Raw genomic sequence first — 19,378 nt, 5'->3', positions numbered from 1 at the left:
TTTTCTACATCCTGGCGTCTCCATTCCGACTCACTTTCTGCCTTTGTAGCTTCATGCTTTGGCTTTTTAAGGTCCCTTTGCAGGCAGTCCAACCCACTGTGTACTGTCAAGCTTCAGTGTCATTCTGGCATCTTAGTGTAAGCCTCTACAACACTACCACATTTGACTCTTGTGTGTCTGCAAGCTACATGGACAGCACTTCCGTGTTCTGTTGCAAGGACAAGGAGTGGCTCATCCATTGCTGTCATGCTTCTGTTCTTTGGCAGCTGAACCTGGGAAACCATTTCCCTAGCTAGGTAGCTGTTTTTGAGTTCCTTTATTTCCAGTTTCATTTCAGTCCTCCCTTTCAATGAATGCATATTTGCAAGCACTTGGGGCCTTAGAAAATGAGGTCTTGTCCTCAAGGAACTTTTCCTATTGTTCAAGTGTAAGGTTTTTCCTTAGTTGAATTAATCACTTTAATAACCACACCTACTTCCTCCACTCTCACTTTGTCTGTAACTTTAAACTCACTCATGTTCCTTTCTCTGCCTCAGTGAATATATTTAAGAAATATATTTCTGTATGTTATGAGATCTTGAAATTTCTTCTGCCGAACAGCTTAGCCTATTACTTTTAAACTCACCCTTAATTTGTAAAACACAGACAGAACACAAGAAATATTTTTGTCAGAATTTGAATGGACCTTAGCCCAGTTACTGATAGTTTTCATTTCCTCTGGAATTGTTTGAACCAGGCCTTTACTGTCTGCATTTCTTTTGGCATCTGGGTCTTCCGAACTCTTACCAGAATGGACCATTAATCTTGGTTTACATTTTAGGGCTTCTTTAGCATCCCATCCATCCTGCTTCAAACTTCTCCACATTACTTTTGCAAATCAGTTCCAAATGCCAAAGAACCACATGGTCAAGTTTATTACATCAACAGTGCCACTCCGTGGTAGTAATTTACTGTGTTAGTTACTTAGTTGTGGGAACCAAATTTCTTACAAGAAGCAATTTCAAGGAAGAACGATTTATTTTGGCTCCTGGTTTGAGAGTGTGATTCATCATGGTGGGAAAGGCATTGTGGTGGGAATGGAAGGCAGTTGGTTCCAATGTGTCTGCATTTAGGGGCAGAGAGAGATAAATGCTGTGTTTTTGATTCTTAAAGTAAAAATTAGGTCATGAAAACAATCACGATGGAATTAGGAATTATAAATCTTAACTGCTGAGGAACCAATACTTATTTCAGTTAAACTGACTAATTTTCAGAAAGAGAAACCTGCCTGTTATAAAAGGCATTAATGACTCATAGAACCTTTGTATGGTGGAGGCCTATTATACATGGCTACTTTGTAGGTCTTAAAGCCAAATAGTGTTGGAAATGGAAATTTTTTGTTGTTTTCATTTTTCGAGACAGGTTTTCTCTGTATCAGTCCTGGCTGTCCTGGAACGCACTTTGTAGGCAAGTGCTGGGATTAAACGTGTGTGCCACCACTGCCCAACGGAAATGAATTTTTTAAATACATCTATTCTTGTCAATTATTGCTGTTAGATCACATTATTAAAGGATTTTAGTGGATGTAAATTGAGGAATGTTATGTTTAAGGAAAAATTCACTTTGAGAAAATTATTTCAAATTTTTTTTCTAGGGTATTTGTAATCTAAGAGAAACTGAAGCTGTCTGTGTTCTTTGTCTTTTGGATGACTGGGTCCCCTCTATGAGATAGGGTGCTGAGGGAGTAGCCAGACTTAAGGTGGAGTGTAAAAAACTCATCTGGGAAACTGGAGAGATGGCTCAGTGGTTAAGAGCACTGCCTTCTCTTCCAGAGAACCTGGGTTCAATTCTTATCACCCACATGACAGCTCCAGGAACTAATAGCCTACACAGACATACATGCAGGCAAAACACTTATGCACACAAAATAAAAGTAAATAAGTTATTTAAAAATAAAACTACCTCAGCTGACTGAAACTGTAAAGCCTCTAATGCCGGCACTGGCTAGAGGGCTTGATGGTTCAGCTGGTAAGGTGCTTGCCACCAAGACTGAGTTTGATCCTTGGAAATGTACATGGTTGAGTGAGAAGAGTATAGACTCCAGTGATCTGTCTTCTGATTCCCACACTCATGCTGTAGTGAGAAGTCTATAGACTCCAGTGATCTGTCTTCTGATTCCCACGCTCATGCTGTAGTGAGAAGAGTGTAGACTCCTGTGATCTGTCTTCTGATTCCCACGCTCATGCTGTAGTGAGAAGTCTATAGACTCCTGTGATCTGTCTTCTGTAGTGAGAAGTCTATAGACTCCTGTGATCTGTCTTCTGATTCCCACGCTCATGCTGTAGTGAGAAGAGTGTAGACTCCTGTGATCTGTCTTCTGATTCCCACACTCATGCTGTAGTGAGAAGAGTGTAGACTCCTATGATCTGTCTTCTGATTCCCACGCTCATGCTGTAGTGAGAAGAGTGTAGACTCCTGTGATCTGTCTTCTGATTCCCACGCTCATGCTGTAGTGAGAAGAGTGTAGACTCCTGTGATCTGTCCTCTGATTCCCACGCTCATGCTGTAGTGAGAAGTCTATAGACTCCTGTGATCTGTCTTCTGATTCCAACACTCATGGTGTAGCACGTGTATATGTAACCACATGCATACGTACAAAATGAGTACACAAAGGAATGTTAAAAAAAACCCAAACACCAAGCCACCCACTAATGTCAGTTCTAGCTATTTAAATGACAGAATCGACACCCTCCCCCTTGTCTTTAAGAAATTTGTTCCCTTGGGTCCTCTGGAAAAGCAGCTAGTGTTCTTAACCCCTGAGCCATCTCTCCAGTCCCTACCAAATCTCTCTCTATCAAAGCTAAGAGACAAGCATTTAAGATGGCTGAAAATTCGTTTGTTCATCTATATGTCAATCTAGTTTAAATAAATTTAAAACTGTAAAAAAAAAAAAAGAAATTTGTTCCCTACTACAAGACTCAATTTTGGACAAACATTTAAAAAAAAACTTCATCAAATATAGTATTAAATTCTAATAGGAAATTTATCTGTTGAGATCTGGAATTCTGGTTTTTAGCACCTGTGAAGAAGCTGTATGCCCCTGTCCTCTTTATTCTGTGTTTTATGCCTTACCCTGTTCGTGAATGTTAGTATTTTTTTTTTATTATTGTCCTTATTAATTCTTTCTAACTTTCTCTTTCACGTTTTCTTCCTGGATTTGCTGTTTCCTTCAGTCTCACTTCAAGGTCAGTATGCTTGCTCTAAAACTAATGTGATTGAGGCTCATTTACTAACATTGTCTCTCATCCTAACAGGGACTAAAATGATACAATATATCCCAGGAAAATGGTGCCTAGAAATCTGTTTCTAAGAACACAAAATGTCAGGAATGACAGTGAATGCAAACTGTTGTGCTTTGAAAGAGAATATTCAGAATGCAAAACTGAGACTGAGCGTGTTTTCACTGAAAGAACTGATGATGCACAGAGCCCTCAGGGGACAGGGTGGAGAATTGTTTTAATGTTTTTGGCACTTTATTAGAGATGTCTTGGTTAAGAACTTAAGCAGGGTAAAAGGAACAATAACATTGTAAATTGAAATGTAAAAATTACAGTAGAGTTAAAATTATGAACTTGTTTATATCATGTATGTTTTACCTAGCAATTCTTTTATAACAGTGAAATGATATGTAGTTTCTGTTTATGAAAACACCCATCTCTTGATACACATGGCTGGCACTAAACAGGATAAATTATTATCCTCATGGCGATCTAGGCCCCTGTAACATGATTGCCCCAGATTCAGGCAGACAAATACTTAGTTGTAATGTTTGTTTTAAGTATGGTTTATGTTTTAAGTATGGTTTTCCCCAGACAGGATTTAAATAGGTAACTCATATTGGTCTTAAATTCTTGATCTTTCTGTCTCTTTATATTATATGAACTCCAGACTGAAAAGTAGCTTCAGATTGACTTTCCTAGGTTTCTCATGTGTAGGTTTTTTCTTTATACAATTGGGATGATTATCAAATGTAGCATTTAAATGAGTTAATGCAAGTATCATAGGTGTACAGGAAATGATCATCAGATGGTACTATTATTACTGCCTCCTTTGGTCTTTTTAATGGAATTATATTTGGTCTATTATTGTACCATTGCCATACATTTCAGATTCTTTACAGCACTGCACTATTCATGTTGATTGATACCGTCACTAACAAAGTACAAATTGGGCTTCCAGTGTGTATGTGTATATACATATATATGTATATATGTTTAATTGATTAATATATACTTAATACCACGAGGCTCGTGATGGCACAGGACACTAATTTCATGCAGGCACATATATGCTGCACAGTGTTGGCTGCAGCGCACTGCAGCCTGTCACTATATATGGGTAGAAAATGGCATTTCATCTACAGTGACTGATACATGAAGGCTTCACATTTCATGGACTATGCGATAATGAAGAAGATTTATTAGAAAGACACTTCTGTCTCTTCTCATTGAAATTTTAATGCTTAAGTTGAAGATCTAAGGTACTGTTTTTGAATAGATCTTATTTTGATAAATTAACCTTTCCCAAGCCTAACTCATAAAAAGAAAAGGTATCTTCAACTGGACCTACAGAGTCTTTTTCTTGTCTTTGGTGAACTACCTTCTTCCACCTCCTCCATGAAAATAAATGAAGTTTAGATTCTAAGCAATCTAAGGCTTAGAACATGGAGGATGTAGACCAGAGTTCTGTGTCTTCATAAATCTGAAAGAAAATACTGGATCCCTTACTACAGAGCAACATGAGAGTGTGAAAAGATGAGAGCAGACTACAGTCAAACGTTAGATACTCAGAAGCCAGGTGAAATCCAGACACCTTGTAGATTTACAGAGGAAGAAATAGATAACAACTGACAGCATTGAACGAAATGGTAAGGAAGGGAGAGAACTTGCTGCAAACGAAAGCAGAAAAAACTTCATAATAAATCTCCTCAAAACTAGTATGCTACATGAGTCTGCTCCTGTGTGAGAAGCAGACACTGTAGAAGGATCTACGTGGAGAAAGGATCCATCATGCCTCACTGTTTATGGCTGGAGTTAGACAGTGCTGAGGGGGACTCTTCCTTGAAAGCACTCTGCAGGAAAACTAGAACATTCACCACCGTTACCAAATCCCAGAGCCTCCCCTTCTCTTTTCTCTGACTAAGCACACGATAAGGAACAGATGCTAACCTGGATATACAGATGTGGGTGCAGATGTTCTTGGGGTGGAGATTTCTGGACACTGGATAAAGCCTTGGTAAGCAGAGACTATTCTGTTGTAAGGGAATTTAAGCTTGCACATGTCCCTCAGAGCTTACACATTGAACTCTGCAGATGCAAAGGTTGACTAGCCAGCACACTGAAGTTTGTAGCTGGAAGGTGGGCAGTGCGATAAGATGGTACCCCATGGCGAGACTCCAACTCAACAGCAGTCAGTAGCTTGAAGAGTAGTCCCCTGAGTTTTAGGAATTCAATTTAGCTGGAAATACAATCTGTAACCCAGCCCATTCTGATCTAAACTGTTGTATGCTAGAGAAATAAGCACCTATTTTCTCTCCTGCAGAGTTAGCTGCAGAAAGTAGTTTAGCAGATCATAGAAACCACAATCATTGCAGCATGAAAGAAATAGTGACTGATAGTATAATTGTGTTAGTTAGGGTTTCTGTTGCTGCGATGAAACACTATGATCAAAAAGCAAGTTAGGGAGGAAGGGGTTTATTTGACTTATATTTCCATATATCACTGTTCATCATTGAAGGAAATTAACTTAGGATCTGAAACAGGCAGGAGATGATGTAGGGGCCATGGAGAGATGCTGCTTACTAGCTTTGTTTATGGTTTTCTCAACCCACTTTTTTTCTTAATAGAACTCAGGACCACCAGCCTAGGAATGGCAACACCCATAATGGGCTGGCGCCTCTCCCATCAATGACTAATTAAGAAATTGTCCCACAGGCCGAATCTTATGGAGGCATTTTCACTTGAACCTCACTTTTTTTTTTTTTTTTAAACAAGACAGGGTTTCTCTGTGTAGCTTTGGAGTCCGTCCTGGAACTCTCTCTGTAGACCAGGTTGGCTTCAAACTCACAGAATTCTCAACCGCCTCTGCTTCCCAAGTGCTGGGATTAAAGGCGAGCGCCACCACCGCCCGGTGAGTTTGACTTCTTTCAGATAGCTCTTTAGCTTGCATCAAGTTGACATAAAGCTAGCCAGCACACTAATATTATTTTTATTTTTACTATTGCATTTGTAAGTTTTAGTCTTTTCTTTTTTTTTCTTTTTTCTTTGTTTAAAGATAGGGTTTCACTGTGCAGCCCTGATTGACCTAGAACTCACTGTGTAGACCAGTTTGGGTCTCAAACTCACAAAGATGTGCCCACCACTGCCTCTTGAATGCCAAGATTAAAGGCATGTACCACCATGCCAGACTGTGGTAGTTATTTTTATTTTGCTATTGTTTTCTTTACTGTTTCTTATAATTGCAACTCAACACATTTTCCCTCTCATTCTTAATGTACTTTCTCCTTGCTCATCTCTTCTTGTTTCCTAATTAATAAACTCAGCTTTAATAGTTCTACTTTGTCCTAATAGCATTCTAGCTCATTAGTTTACTGATTTCCCCTGGAATGTAATTCAAGTACTGTCTCACTCTAGAGGTGATGGACCTGGTACAGTATAGCCATTCAATGAGGCAAACTAAAGTCTCATGCAATAGGCAACTTTATTCAGATTCATACTATTTATACTCTCAGGGTTAATGAGAATAACATGAGTAAAGTGTACCATCATAAGGACAAAATGTGTTTTCCATAGAGGCATATAATGTGTGAAAACCACAGAGCAGAGGAAGTATTGAAAGCTTCTAAAGAAAACATAGATGCATGTAAAACGCAGACTCGTTGGAGTAATCTCAGAGGTCCCAGCAGAAACCCTAAAAACTAGGAAAGCATAGAGTCCTCATACTTTAAGTTCTGAAAATAATTACCAAAAACATACCTTTTAATTGTTGGAGAAGTAAAGACATTTCAAGATCAGCAGAAATAAAAACAATTAATGATCACAAAACCAGCACTACAGAAGATACTTAAAAGAATTTTATGCACAAGAGGGAGAATGGGGGAGAAAACTGGTCACAGTAACAGAGTATCTAGCAACATACAGATCTAATGAGAGGAATAGATAGGTAAACAAGAACTAGGAGAGAAACATATCCACCTAAGTCAATCAGTAATCACCTAAGATAAATCCAGGAAAAAGAAACAGCAAACATTACTTTAACCCTTGTGCTGGCTATTTTTATATCAACTCCGTAAAAGCTATTGTCATTTGGGAAGAGGGAATCTCAGTTGAGGAAAAGCCACCACTGCATTGACATGTGGTACATTTTCTTGATTGATGATTGATACAGGAGGGCCCAGCTTATTGTGGATCGTGTTCCCCGTGGGCTAGTAGTGGTCCTGGATGCTCTAAGAAAGCAGGCAGAGCAATCAATGAAGAGCTACTAGTTCCCCAAATAAAGACTATAAACCAAGCTAGTGAATCAAAACTCAAGAGCCAGGGACCAGAGAGATGGTTCAGCAGCAAAGAGCTCTCACTCCTCTTGGAGAGGACTCAGGTTCCATTCCCACCACCCTTGTGGAGGTTTACAGTCTTGCATAATTCCAGTTCCAGAGCACTTCATAATCTCTCCTGGTCTCTGCATGCACTTGACACATATGTGGTGTACCTGCATAAATGAATGTGAAAACCCATAGATATAAAAATAAATCTTACTCTCCTTCCCCCTACCAAACAAAAAAAAAAATTCAAGATCCAGTTGTTCACTGTTCACAAGGGACAGACCTTATTGGTAAAATTACATACAAAGCACAAGGCAAAGAATGGAAAGCCGTATGTCTACCAAGCAGTTGCAAGTAGGAAACAGGCAGAAGTAGCCATTCTTAAATCTGACAAAGTAGACTTCAAGTCTAAGTTAGAAGGGATAAAGAAGGGTACCACTTATTTATAAGGGAAAAATTCAAATATGATAGAATGATTATAAATACTTAGTGCAGAATGTTTATTTACTGAGTTTATATAGGGACAGTTGGGTCCAGATTAGGATAATGCTTCTTGCTCAACAATAGAGAAGTCTAGGCAAACAAACGAAAAGAAAAACAAAAAAGTAATTTCAGACTTAGACTGTATCATAGATCAAATGGAATTAACAGATATCTACAAACATTCTACCCTCCAGCTGGAGAATATACACTCTTCATGACACTCTTCAAGATATACTACGTGTGGGGCCTTAATCTAAGTGTTAAGAAATGTAAAGAATCGACAGGAGAAAAAACTATCCAAACGTGGGGATCTCTCTCTCTCTCTCATACACGTACTTTAGATGCACACACACACAAGTAAGATATATGCCTGTGTGTAGATGTGACTAGCATTACTAAGGCTCTGGGCAACTTTTTCTTTTCTTTAAAATAAGAATAAAAACGATTGAGACATAGTCTCTAACTGGCCTGCCACCACCCCTAGTCTTAATTTCTTTTGTTTGTTTTTAACACATATTCTGGGACTCTTAGCTTCCTGTGCTCTCAGAGTAAGAACTTTACTGAATGGACCGTATCCCTAGCCTCAAGTAATACACTTTTGAATGATTGCCAAGTCTTTAAAGAAATCAGAAAGGGAATTTTAAAATTTCTAGACTCAAGTGAAAATAAAAACAGAACCTTTGGGATAGATCAAAAGCAAATCTAAGAGGGAGAGTCAGAGCTATGAGAATCTAGGTAAAAAAATCAAACCCAAGAAATCTCAAACAAATAATCTAATGATTCACCTTAAAGTCTTCAGTGCACACATAAACATGCACAAACACATGCATGCGCGCGCACACACACACACACATACACACATAACCTTTATACTTAATAGCTGGGACAAAATATTAAAATTGGGGTAGACCCAGCAGGCAAGGGCAGATGGAGGGAAGAGAGAGAAAATTCAAATTTATAAAATTAAAAAGTATGTGGAAGATAAGCATGATAGATTCTTGTGAAACTTAGAGTGTTGTTAGGGAATACTTTGCAAACCTTTATTACAGTAAATTGGAAAGTCTGTATGCACAATTCCTACCAAAGTTAAACCAACAGAGTATATAAAACTGAAACATCTATTATTTATACTGTTTGAAGTAATAATAGAGTCTCACCCCACCCCCCAAAATACCCACAGGATTGAATGGGTTCTCTGTCTAATTCTACCATATATTTAATGATAAGATTTCCTGTTCACATTCCCCCCACTTGATTGTCACTAGGCTGCAGTATACTTACTCTGAGCATCTTCTAAGCTAATACCACCTCTGTCTCCCTCCAGCTGCCCTTATGATCATCTACTAGGACTTTATCTACTATGACTGTTTTCTGATATTTACATGCTCCTTACCAGGGAGAGGACATGGTAGTCAGTAGGACTGATTGATAACTTATTGATTGGTGGAAATACTTTGCTGAAGTTCTGAGGGCAGAGTTTCAGAAAATACAGTAATCACTGCTTGGATATTGTCAAGAACCATCACCTGTTGGACAAAAGTTTGTAAAAGAAACTGATAAGTACCTCAAAGATTATATAACTACATAAATAGATGTTTACTATATGTAATATTATATAATTCACTCAAAGCCAAGGACAAAGAATAAAGACTAAAAAAAGGCTCAATCTTTTATGACAGATGGTTCAAAAGAAATTAAATACATTCTTATTAACCTTAGTAACTACCAGTTTTTTATTGGTAAAATGTGAGCCAAGATGGCATGTTTGCTCTTCTGGACTACTATAAAGGTGGTGTGATGAAATATATGATTTTTTTTATTTTTATTTGTTTTGCATTTAGACAGAGTTTTACTCTGACTGGCTTGGAACTCACTATGTAGAATAGGCTGGCCTTGAACTTTTGGAGACCTGCCTACCTCTTCCTCTGCCTCTTCTTTCTTGGTGCTAGGATTAAAGAGGTTTGCTACTAGGCCTAACCAGATATTATTTTCTTTAAGGATGGCTTAGAAATGGACAAATGTTAATAAACTGTAAATTTTCTTTGCATTAATCACCTGCCACCATAACTGGCTGCTGCTTATCATTAGGACTGACTGATAACCATCTGAACTCTTTATTCTGATCATGATTTTTTTGTAATGGAATCATGTTTGTTCCTTTCTTCCTTCATATCTTTTTTATTTTTTTATTAAGAATTTTTTAATGAATTTTTTTTTCATTTTACATAGCTATCCCCATTTCCACTCTCACTTTCTCCATATTGCCCCTACCTCACCTCCCCATCCACTCCTCAGAAAGGGCAAGGCTTCCCATGGGGCGTCAAGAAAGTCGGACACTTCACTTCGAAGCAAGCCAAGGCCCTCTTTCCTATATCTAGACTGAGCAAGGTATCCTTCCCCCCCCAAAAATGTGATCCTAGATGCCAGTTCAAGCACTAGGGATAAATTCTGGTTCCACTGCCAGTGGCCCCACAGACTGTCCAAGCCTCACAACTGTCCCCCACATTCAGGGGGTCTAATTTGATCCTATGCAGATTCGCTGCTATCAGTCCAGAGTCAATGAGTTCTCACTAACTGAGGTCATCTGTTTCTGTGGGTATCACCAACATGGTCTTGACCCCTTTGCTCATATTATCACTCCTTCTCTTGGACTTGTCTCAGGTAGCTCGGCCCAGTGTTTCACTGTAGATCTCTATATCTGCTTCCATCAGTTGCTGGTTGAAGGCTCTATGATGACAGTTAAGGTAGTCATCAGTCTGATTACAGGGGAAGGCCAGTTTGGGCATCCTCTCCACTGTTGCTTAGAGTCTTAGCTGGGGTCATCCTTGAGGAATTTCCTTAGTGCTGTGTTTCTCGATAGCCCTTTAATGGTATGATGGTTTCTCAGAAAATTGAACCCAGCAATACCACTCTTGGGCATATTCCCTAAGGATGCACACATACCACAAGAGCTTTTGCTCAACGATGTTCATACCAGCATTATTCGTATTTTTTTTTTTTTTGGTTTTTCAAAATAGGGGTTCTCTCTGTAAACAGCCCTAGGTATTCTGGAACTCACTCACTCTGTAGACTAGACTGAGCTCAAATTCACAGAGATTCACCTGCCTCTGCCTCTCAAGTACTTGGATTAAAGGTATATGTACAACACCTCTTTCTTTTTTTTCCCGTTTTTTCTTTTGATTTTTCAAGATAGTCTCTGCCTCTGCCTTCCAAGTGCTGGGATTAAAGTCTTATGCCACCACCACCTGACTGATAAAAAATATTTTTTAAGAAAATAAAATTATGGAGCAATTTCCCTAATGAATATGCGTGCAAAAATTGTAAATAAAACCAAATTCAACAATATATTAGAAGGTTCATTTCCTGTGAACAAATTAACTTGATTCCATGGAAGAGAGAACCCAAACAGAACCACTGGCAGCCACCTAAATTCTCACAAAGGTGCTAACAGCCAGCAAAACTAAATTGTAGGAAAGACAGCGTCTTTACAAATTGTGCTGGAAAACAGGATATCCACAAGTAGAAGATTGAAATTAGATCTGTATCTTTCACTGTACACAAAAATCAACTCACAGTAGATCAGAGACCTTGATGTAAGAAAGCAAACTTCGAAACTGCTAGAGGCATTGGAGGGAAACAGTTCCAGATGGAACATGGGCAGGGCTTTCTCGAAAGGCAAAGGGAGTGTGTGAACTAAAGCAAGAACTGAGAAATGGGCTGGACAAAATTACAGAGCTCAAAGCAAAGGAGGCAATCTCCAGACTGAGAAGACTGCTGCCAACCCGAGGAGAGCTCAGCCAGAGATGCTAGGAGAGGTTAATTCTTAGCGTCTCTAAATAACTAAAAAGTATAGGTACTCCAAACTAGTCCAGTTCGCAAATGGGTAAATTAATTAAACTTTCCTGAAAGAATTACTGGCCAGTAAGCATAAAAGGAGAAAAGTTCTTTGCGGCCCTGTAAATGCAAATCTCAAACTCTGTTGAAATCCCATGCTATCTTTATTGAAAGACTTATGAAAGCGAGTGCAGATAGAGTAGGAGGAAGGGAACTTTTAGTGTTGTTCCTACAGATGCATTCAAGAACTACATTCTATTTTACTAATATGTATTTTGATGATCTTTCTTTTATGTACTTACTATAGAAAATAACTGAAGATGGTATTTAGTGAGGCAAGAAACTTACTGAGCTGTCCTCTGTTGAAGTTACTTTGTGATATACTCTGCATATATCCTTGCTCACATTCGCCATACACACAAGAGAAGGCAGGGAAAGTCAATGGAAAGAAGGCCAGGTAATGGTTATTCTTAGTTTTTAGAATGTAGTAGTAATAACCACAAACCTAAGAAAGGATATTGAGAGTGAAAATAGGGAACTGCGTGGAGAATGTGGAGCACATTCTACTTAAGATGGCAGCTATCTCATTTGTAACAAGAGGCTAAAAGTAACTTGTCTAGAAAAATGAAGAAAAAGAAACTCATAAAAACAAAAGCAAAGACGCCTTGTTGTCTTTAAATTTCTCCTTGTGTGAGCATGCCATCATGTGTGTGTCCTCTGTATTGCCAGACTTTTATTAAAGCTTTTGGAACTAATGAAGGCCAGTCATTTGAATGTTATGTTCAGCATTTTGAAAGTCAAAATGTGTATTTTAAAATCACACACAAATAGGGAATAGAGCATACTTGATTATGAGCTATGGATTTTTAAATTCTTTTCTAATATAAAATTCAAAACTGTGACCTAGTTCTGTATTGTAAGGAATAAATTTTTTTACTTTAAGATATAATTATGAATTTTAAAAGTGCTGAAAAGTAGAGTTGGTTTTGATTGGATCAAATGTTTAGCCTGTAATATATGCTTTTAACCAAAAGCCAATCTAGTGGTTTTAAGTGGGTTCCTTACTTAGTGTGTCAGAATGCTTCCAATAACCAGGCCTTGCAGCAGACATTACTGACTGCCAGCCCCATCTGGAATAGCTCTCAGATACAAAGTGAAAGGAATCTATGCATATAGTTTGTGAAAAGTCATTGATCCACCATTTCCTCTTGACTCCCTTTTCCTCAGGAAACTACTACTACTCATAACTCCACGAAAGTGCGGAGTCTTAGGAGCTTCTTTCCTCCCATGAGATCATGGTGGACCTACTTTTTAAAAAAACAAAAACAAAAACAAAAAAAACTGAGTCTCTCTAAATTGACCTTGCTGCCCTTGAACTCGCTGTAGTCAGACAGGCATTGAATTGTGATCCTCTCAGCTTAGCCTGGGACTGCAGACATGCACAGTTATTTTTTAAAGGATATATTGATATGTTTTTGCCAGGGAGGGGTTTGTTTGTAAGACAGGGTCTTACTATGTAGTAGAAACTGACCTGTAATTCACTGTGTAAGCCGGGTTGGTCTCAAACCTGTGATTCATTCTTCTTTCACAGTTTCTGGGGTGATAGAATTTCAGGTGTGTCCCACAACATGTGGCACTGATTTCAGCTTTCTGAAGAACTGCCATATAGTTTCATAATGGTTATTTCACTCTACTAGGTTTCTTTTTTGTCCACATCTTTACCAACATTTGTTATCTGTTTCTTTTTTATTACAGTCATTATAAGAGATGATACGTTGCTGGGTGGTGAGGGCACACACCTTTAACCCCAGCACTCAGGAGGCAGAGGCAGGCAGATCTCTGTGAGTTCAAGGCCAACCTGGTCTACACAGCTAGTTCCAGGACAGCTAGGACTACACAAAGAAACCCTGTCTCAGAAAACCAAGAGAGAGTGGGGGGTGGAGAGGAAAGGATATGTTATAAGAGGTGTTGTTTTCTAGATTTGATTTGCAATTCCTTGTAATGTTGAATGTTTTCATGTATAGATATAATTATTCATTTGTCTATTGAGCACTTTTTCCTTATAAAAGTTGGTATTTGCTTTTCCTTGTGTAAAATATTAAGTCTTTTGCTCATTTACCACCAACAACAAACCCCACTTTCTTTGAAATGGATCTTTTTGTGTCTTGTTTGGACCGGTTTTACAATCCTGGGCTCACATGATTCTTAGACTTCAGGCTTTATGTGGCTAGGGCTGTGTGTGCCATTGTCCAATATCCTTAACTAATCTTAATTTTTTTTCTTGATAGTGAAATGAGTTTTTAAAATTTTTTACATTAACTCTTTATCAGGTTTATTTTCTGGTTTGCAAATGTTTTCTGCCATCTTGTCTGTAGGATTCTCTTTATTCTGTTTCACATGTGTCAAATTTTTTAGTTTGATAAAATTTCTTTGTGATGAGTATTTTTAGTATAAAAATGAATGACCTATTGTTAAGGAATTCTTTATGTTATCTTCTGGTAGTTTGACAGTTTTCAGTTCATTCATCTCTTTAATATATTTTGCTTATTCTTTTGTACATGGTATGAAAATATGGGTCCAAGCCCATTGCTCTTCATGTAGATTCAGTTTTGCACCATTGCTGATTAAGAAACTAGTCTTTCCTCGCTGTGTATTCCTGGCACCTTTGTCAAGATTGACTCCAAATGTGCAAACTTCTTTGTGTTCTGCCTATTCTGTTCTAATGATGGCGTTTCCTGCTTGTATATTATGATCACCATAATATTTTGGTTACTGTAAATTTGTAATACACATTGAAATCATAAAGTGTGAATTTTGGATTCTATAAATACAAATGTAACATAAAGCAATTAACTAAATAGCTCACAGGTTGGAAGAAAATATTTAAACAATGTATAAGAGATCTGCCATTGAGAAAAAGATGTCCTGAACAATGACAGTAGTAGGAACAGGGAAGACCAGAGATGATATTAAAAGAGGTTCAACACTGATAACACATTAGTTGCATTTTGGAACTTCAATGGACTGGGCTGAGGATATAGGGCAGTGGTAGAGGCTTACCTTGGCATGTGTGCAGGGCTCTGGGTTTCATGTCTGAATTCCACCACACCCTTTAGAAAAGTCCTGTACTTGAGATACTGTGTCTAGATAGTGCCAAGTGTTAGTTGATGTGGTGACTTGTGACATTCAGCCAGTCATTCCCTAGAGAGAAAATTACTTTAAAAAAAAAAAGCTATATGATTTAGTAGTTTAGGTTCTGGAACTAACCTTTGGACAATCGCTTATAAGTCTGTCACTTTGTACCTAGTAGCATCATGTGTCATAGCCAGAAAGTTGAAAAAAATTAATTGTCCATCACCTTGAGAATGGATTAAAAGTTTTATCCATCATTTGATATTATAGTAGAAATTGAAGGTATTAAAAATCCATCCCACTTTCACTGATAACTGAGTTTCAGACAACGTATTGAAATTTAGTAGCAGTTTTTTGGGAAATCTTAAAAATTAGAAAATGTGCAAACTAATGAAACAGATATATATGTGTAACAAACCTGTAGGAAAGGGGCTTTCATCTTATCTGTTTCTTTGTAAATCGATCTCAGTCTGTATATGAGACGGGCCCAGAGCTTCCTGTGGAGCTCCAGCTGGTCTTATAATCACAGCAGGCCTTCCTCACCCGTGCAGATACTGAGACTGTAGGCATGAATCATCATCCTTGACAAAAGGAAGGCCATTGTAAACATAAATGAAATGAACACATTTAGACTACCATGGTGAAGGATAGAATGATAGTGTGTTGAGACAGAGTAGCATACAGAGGACGAGGTAAGAGTTTCCTTCTGTTTCTTCTGCTAAGTTCCTAGCCATTTAAAATTTACTTTCATTTTCCTGATACAGTAGATATGAGAAGATAAGATAAAAGTGCAGCAATATTTCTAGAACATACCTTAATCAGCCAGCTAATATTTCAGTACATTGATGTCAAGAGAGTACTTATGTGTTTCAGGCATGAGGCTTGAATCAATTATCATTTCACACCTTCCTGTGCCTTTCTTTTATTTTGTAATTTTATTGTGTGCACTAGGATACCTTTTCATTGGAAAACTGCAGCATTGTTGTATATAGTTTGTTGCCTATATTGGTATATAGAAAAAATGGAATTGTTGAAAAGAATTTGCATGAGGAACATTTCATTGCCATCCAGATACTTCTTGCCGCACAAGGCATGTAAATAAACACCTACTACCCCTATGCATACATGAAAGCTTTGTCTTCATTTCTCCATCACCAGGCAAGTGAAAGACCAGAATAAGAAGGTAGCAAATCTGAAGCACAAGGAGCAGGTGGAGAAGAAGAAGAGTGCACAGATGCTGGAGGAAGCCCGGAGAAGGGAGGACAGTCTCAGCGACAGCTCTCAGCAGCTGCAGGTAGAGCCCCCAGTCTGAAGGAGTAATTGTCAGGATCTGATCCTCTGTTTTCTGCTGTTTGTTCTTCCTCTGTGTTCTCCTCTTTCTTCTCTTTCTAACCCTGCTTGCTGCCTTCCTCTTAGACTACCTGTTAGCAAAAAAAGAAATGACTTTTAAATAGAAAAGCAAGTTTTATTCTACAGCTATGTGAGGATACCTCAGCATAGGAAGAGTCATCTTGCATCAAGTTGATCACACTTAATTGGTAAGTTCAATTCAGTTTAATGAGTGTGTTACAATAAAGCCTCAGGATTGTCAGTACAACTGTCTGCCAGTTCAATTGATTAAAGTATGTTGGTAATTTTAGTGTGTGTGGAACTTTTTATTTCTTCCTCTTACTTTGTATTTTCCTCCTACTCTTAAAGTTTTAAAATTATTATTATATAACAGTAACTTAATAGGTACTACTTAATGTATATAGGTTTTTTTGCCTAGATGTGTGTGTATCACTTTTGTGTGCCTCTCAGAGGATATGAAATCCCCCGATACTAGAGTTACATATAACCACGAGCCACCATGTGGGTGCTGGGAGTTGAACACAATACATTGGAAGACCTGCCAGTTTTCTTAATCACTGAACCATCTTTTCAACCCCACCCCTTTTTTATTTTTGAAAGATGTGCACCACCCTTTTAATTAAATTTTTTTATATGTACGGGTATTTTGGCTACATGGCTATCTATGCACCGCATTTGCATCTGGTGCCTGTGGAGGTCAAAAGAGGGCATCTTATTCCATGTAATTGGAGTTACAGATGGTTGTGAGCTGCCAAGGGAGTGCTGAGAATCAAACCCAGCTCCTCTGGAATTGAAATAAGGGGCCAATTATTCACATTAATTAACCAGGCCTAATCACAGTAGTAACAGTTTTAGTGTGAAAAATGCCAGTTAGCTTCTTAGTATTTATGTTAGGCCTAAAGCAGTTGGGGAATTCAGTGCAGAACCACTGAAATACTGTAATGCCCAGCTTGCTAACTGACTCCTCAGAAGCTCCAATGCCATGTCTCCTATGTCTTTTGGCTGGCCCTATTTCTCGAGGCCACAATACTTTAGAAAGAAGGTATAGGTCTTAGAGTATACCAAGCATTTGCTGAGCCATGTACAGCCTCTTGAAGGCAGCAGAAGTGCTGTCAGTTTGCTTTTCTGAGGTGTGGCATAGTGTGCACTTCACAGTTCATAGCCGCAGAGCAGTGATGTTGAGATCCGGGAGTTCATGTCCGAAGCTGTGTTAGGATTTACACTACCTCCATTCTAGATGTACGAGTTTTTCTGGTGGGCATTCTTTTCTTCTCTTTATTCCACCTTTTGAAAGTGTGCCTTATCACATTTGACAAAGTTTCATTTTGTAATTTTCTCTTCTTAACTACAGTTCTTTTCCAAATGTGAATCTGATGGGTGGAAAGTATTCATTTAGGGGAATTTCTTTTACTACCACTGAACCTGAGTAGTTCAGAATAATTTTTTTAACATAAAATATTCATTGACCTATTTCCTTAGCACTTGTATTTGATTGTGGGAGGAACTGTTTTCTGGAGAAATGCAGGTATTGCTGTTTTTTTTTTTATTGTGGATGCAGCTTTAGCAGCTGTTTGGTTTCTGCTGCCTTGACTGCCTGTCTGGTATACTGTACCTTGAGCTATGAACCAGGATGAACTATTTCTCTGTCGTGCTGTGTTTGTTGGGTGTTTGGTTACAGCACCAGGGGAGGAAGCAAGGGCTGCAGTGCCCAGAAATGAACAGGCTACTGTGATAGTTCACTGGCCCCTTGGACACTAAATTTAGGAAGTGCCCCTCGAAAAGATCACCCACCCAGACATTAAAGAGGAGCCTGAAAGAGACAAAGACTAGAGGAAATAAGTTTAAACTAAGTGTGTTTAGAATGTAGTAAACAAGGTAGAGAGTGGGCAACTGTAGATCAGACTATGAAGGACTTAGTGACCACAGCAGGTTTCAATGAAAAGATAGCAGAATGTGGTTTGTATTTTGATAGCATTGGGGTAAAAGGAATGACGGGAAGAAGACAAGTTGTAGTGATGAAAGTGTTTGTTTTACAGATATTTACTTCATTGTATGTAGTATTGTGTGACAGACATGGGAATAGGGTAGAAGACAGAACAAATCCTTCCTTCCATGGAGCTCACATTCTAGTAGGTCCTGTAGTATAATAATGGAAAGGAGAGTGGATAATAGAAGGCCAATATGGAAAGAGAACACAGTGTGCATTTGAGGGATGAGGCAGAGTCATTCAATCCTAGGTTCCTGGCCCAGGTAGTTGAATATAAAATGGTAGTAAATAAGATAAGAGAGCCTGATGATGATGGCTATTGGAGTTGCCTGGAGAAAAGAACACGTCCATGTTCAACAGGTACAGTGTCCATGAAATAGCCCATGAGGGATCGCAATCAAAGCATTTGATATAGGAGGTTTTAGTTGGAGAACTCTGGAAGTTAATTTTTTAAATGATCTTTAAAATCACATAATAAGAAGCAGTGATTCTATCTCTAGATAAAATATAAGCAGAAGTATGTGAGGTTTGAGCTGACCCTTTAGGATTCTGTGTACAGGTGAGCTAGAGTAGATGAATATGAGGCTAGGAGCTGAGTGACTTGAGGCTGGTTTTGTCAGGAGAGGGAAAGGAGATCACTGCAGAGTGGAACCAGAAGGCAGTCTTAGAACAGGAAACAGAAGCTTCCCACCTCACACACCACAACCTGCTCGACTTTGGTGGAATCTCCAGGATATAACTACATTGAGTACTGATGAACATCAGTATATACATTGTTTACTACTGCCAAGATGCTGAGATGAGAGGCAGCCTAGCTGAGTGGTCTACAAGAGTGGGGGTGATCTCAGAGATCAGAAGAGGAAGCGGGCTCTCCTAAAGCTTGAATTACAGGTGACTGTGAACTGCCCAGTGTGGGTGCTGAGATCTTAACTCAGGTCCTGTGTAAGAGCAGTATGTGCTCTTAGCCACTGAGAAATCTCTGTAGCCTCTGTTGTTTTCTTGACCTGGGGTGGTAG

At 38.6% G+C, this 19,378-nt stretch overlaps 1 protein-coding gene across 12 annotated transcripts in view; it reads left to right on the top strand.

The window, feature by feature from the left end:
- The window catches only part of Erc1 (ELKS/RAB6-interacting/CAST family member 1), a 360,167-nt gene that overhangs the window by 151,267 nt on the left and 189,522 nt on the right, over window positions 1-19,378 (top strand). For 9 of the 12 annotated variants that reach the window (XR_005972232.1, XM_041630969.1, XM_041630923.1 and 6 more), the window contains 2 exons: window positions 3,213-3,224; window positions 16,184-16,319. Coding sequence is in view for 11 of the 12 variants with exons in the window: in XM_041630969.1 (XP_041486903.1) it covers window positions 3,213-3,224; window positions 16,184-16,319 (148 nt within the window). In the remaining variant the exon portion in view is untranslated. The remainder of the gene's footprint in view (window positions 1-3,212; window positions 3,225-16,183; window positions 16,320-19,378) is intronic. The other 3 variants (XM_041630950.1, XM_041630933.1, XM_041630915.1) reach the window with 1 other exon arrangement.

This window comes from Microtus oregoni, unplaced genomic scaffold (assembly GCF_018167655.1).
Source record: "Microtus oregoni isolate MIOR12 unplaced genomic scaffold, Mior012 000002F_ref0000024, whole genome shotgun sequence".
Classification (NCBI taxonomy): Eukaryota; Metazoa; Chordata; class Mammalia; order Rodentia; family Cricetidae; genus Microtus; species Microtus oregoni.
The sequence above is the reverse complement of the archived record's forward strand: the minus strand, read 5'-3'. Positions and strand labels throughout refer to the sequence as shown.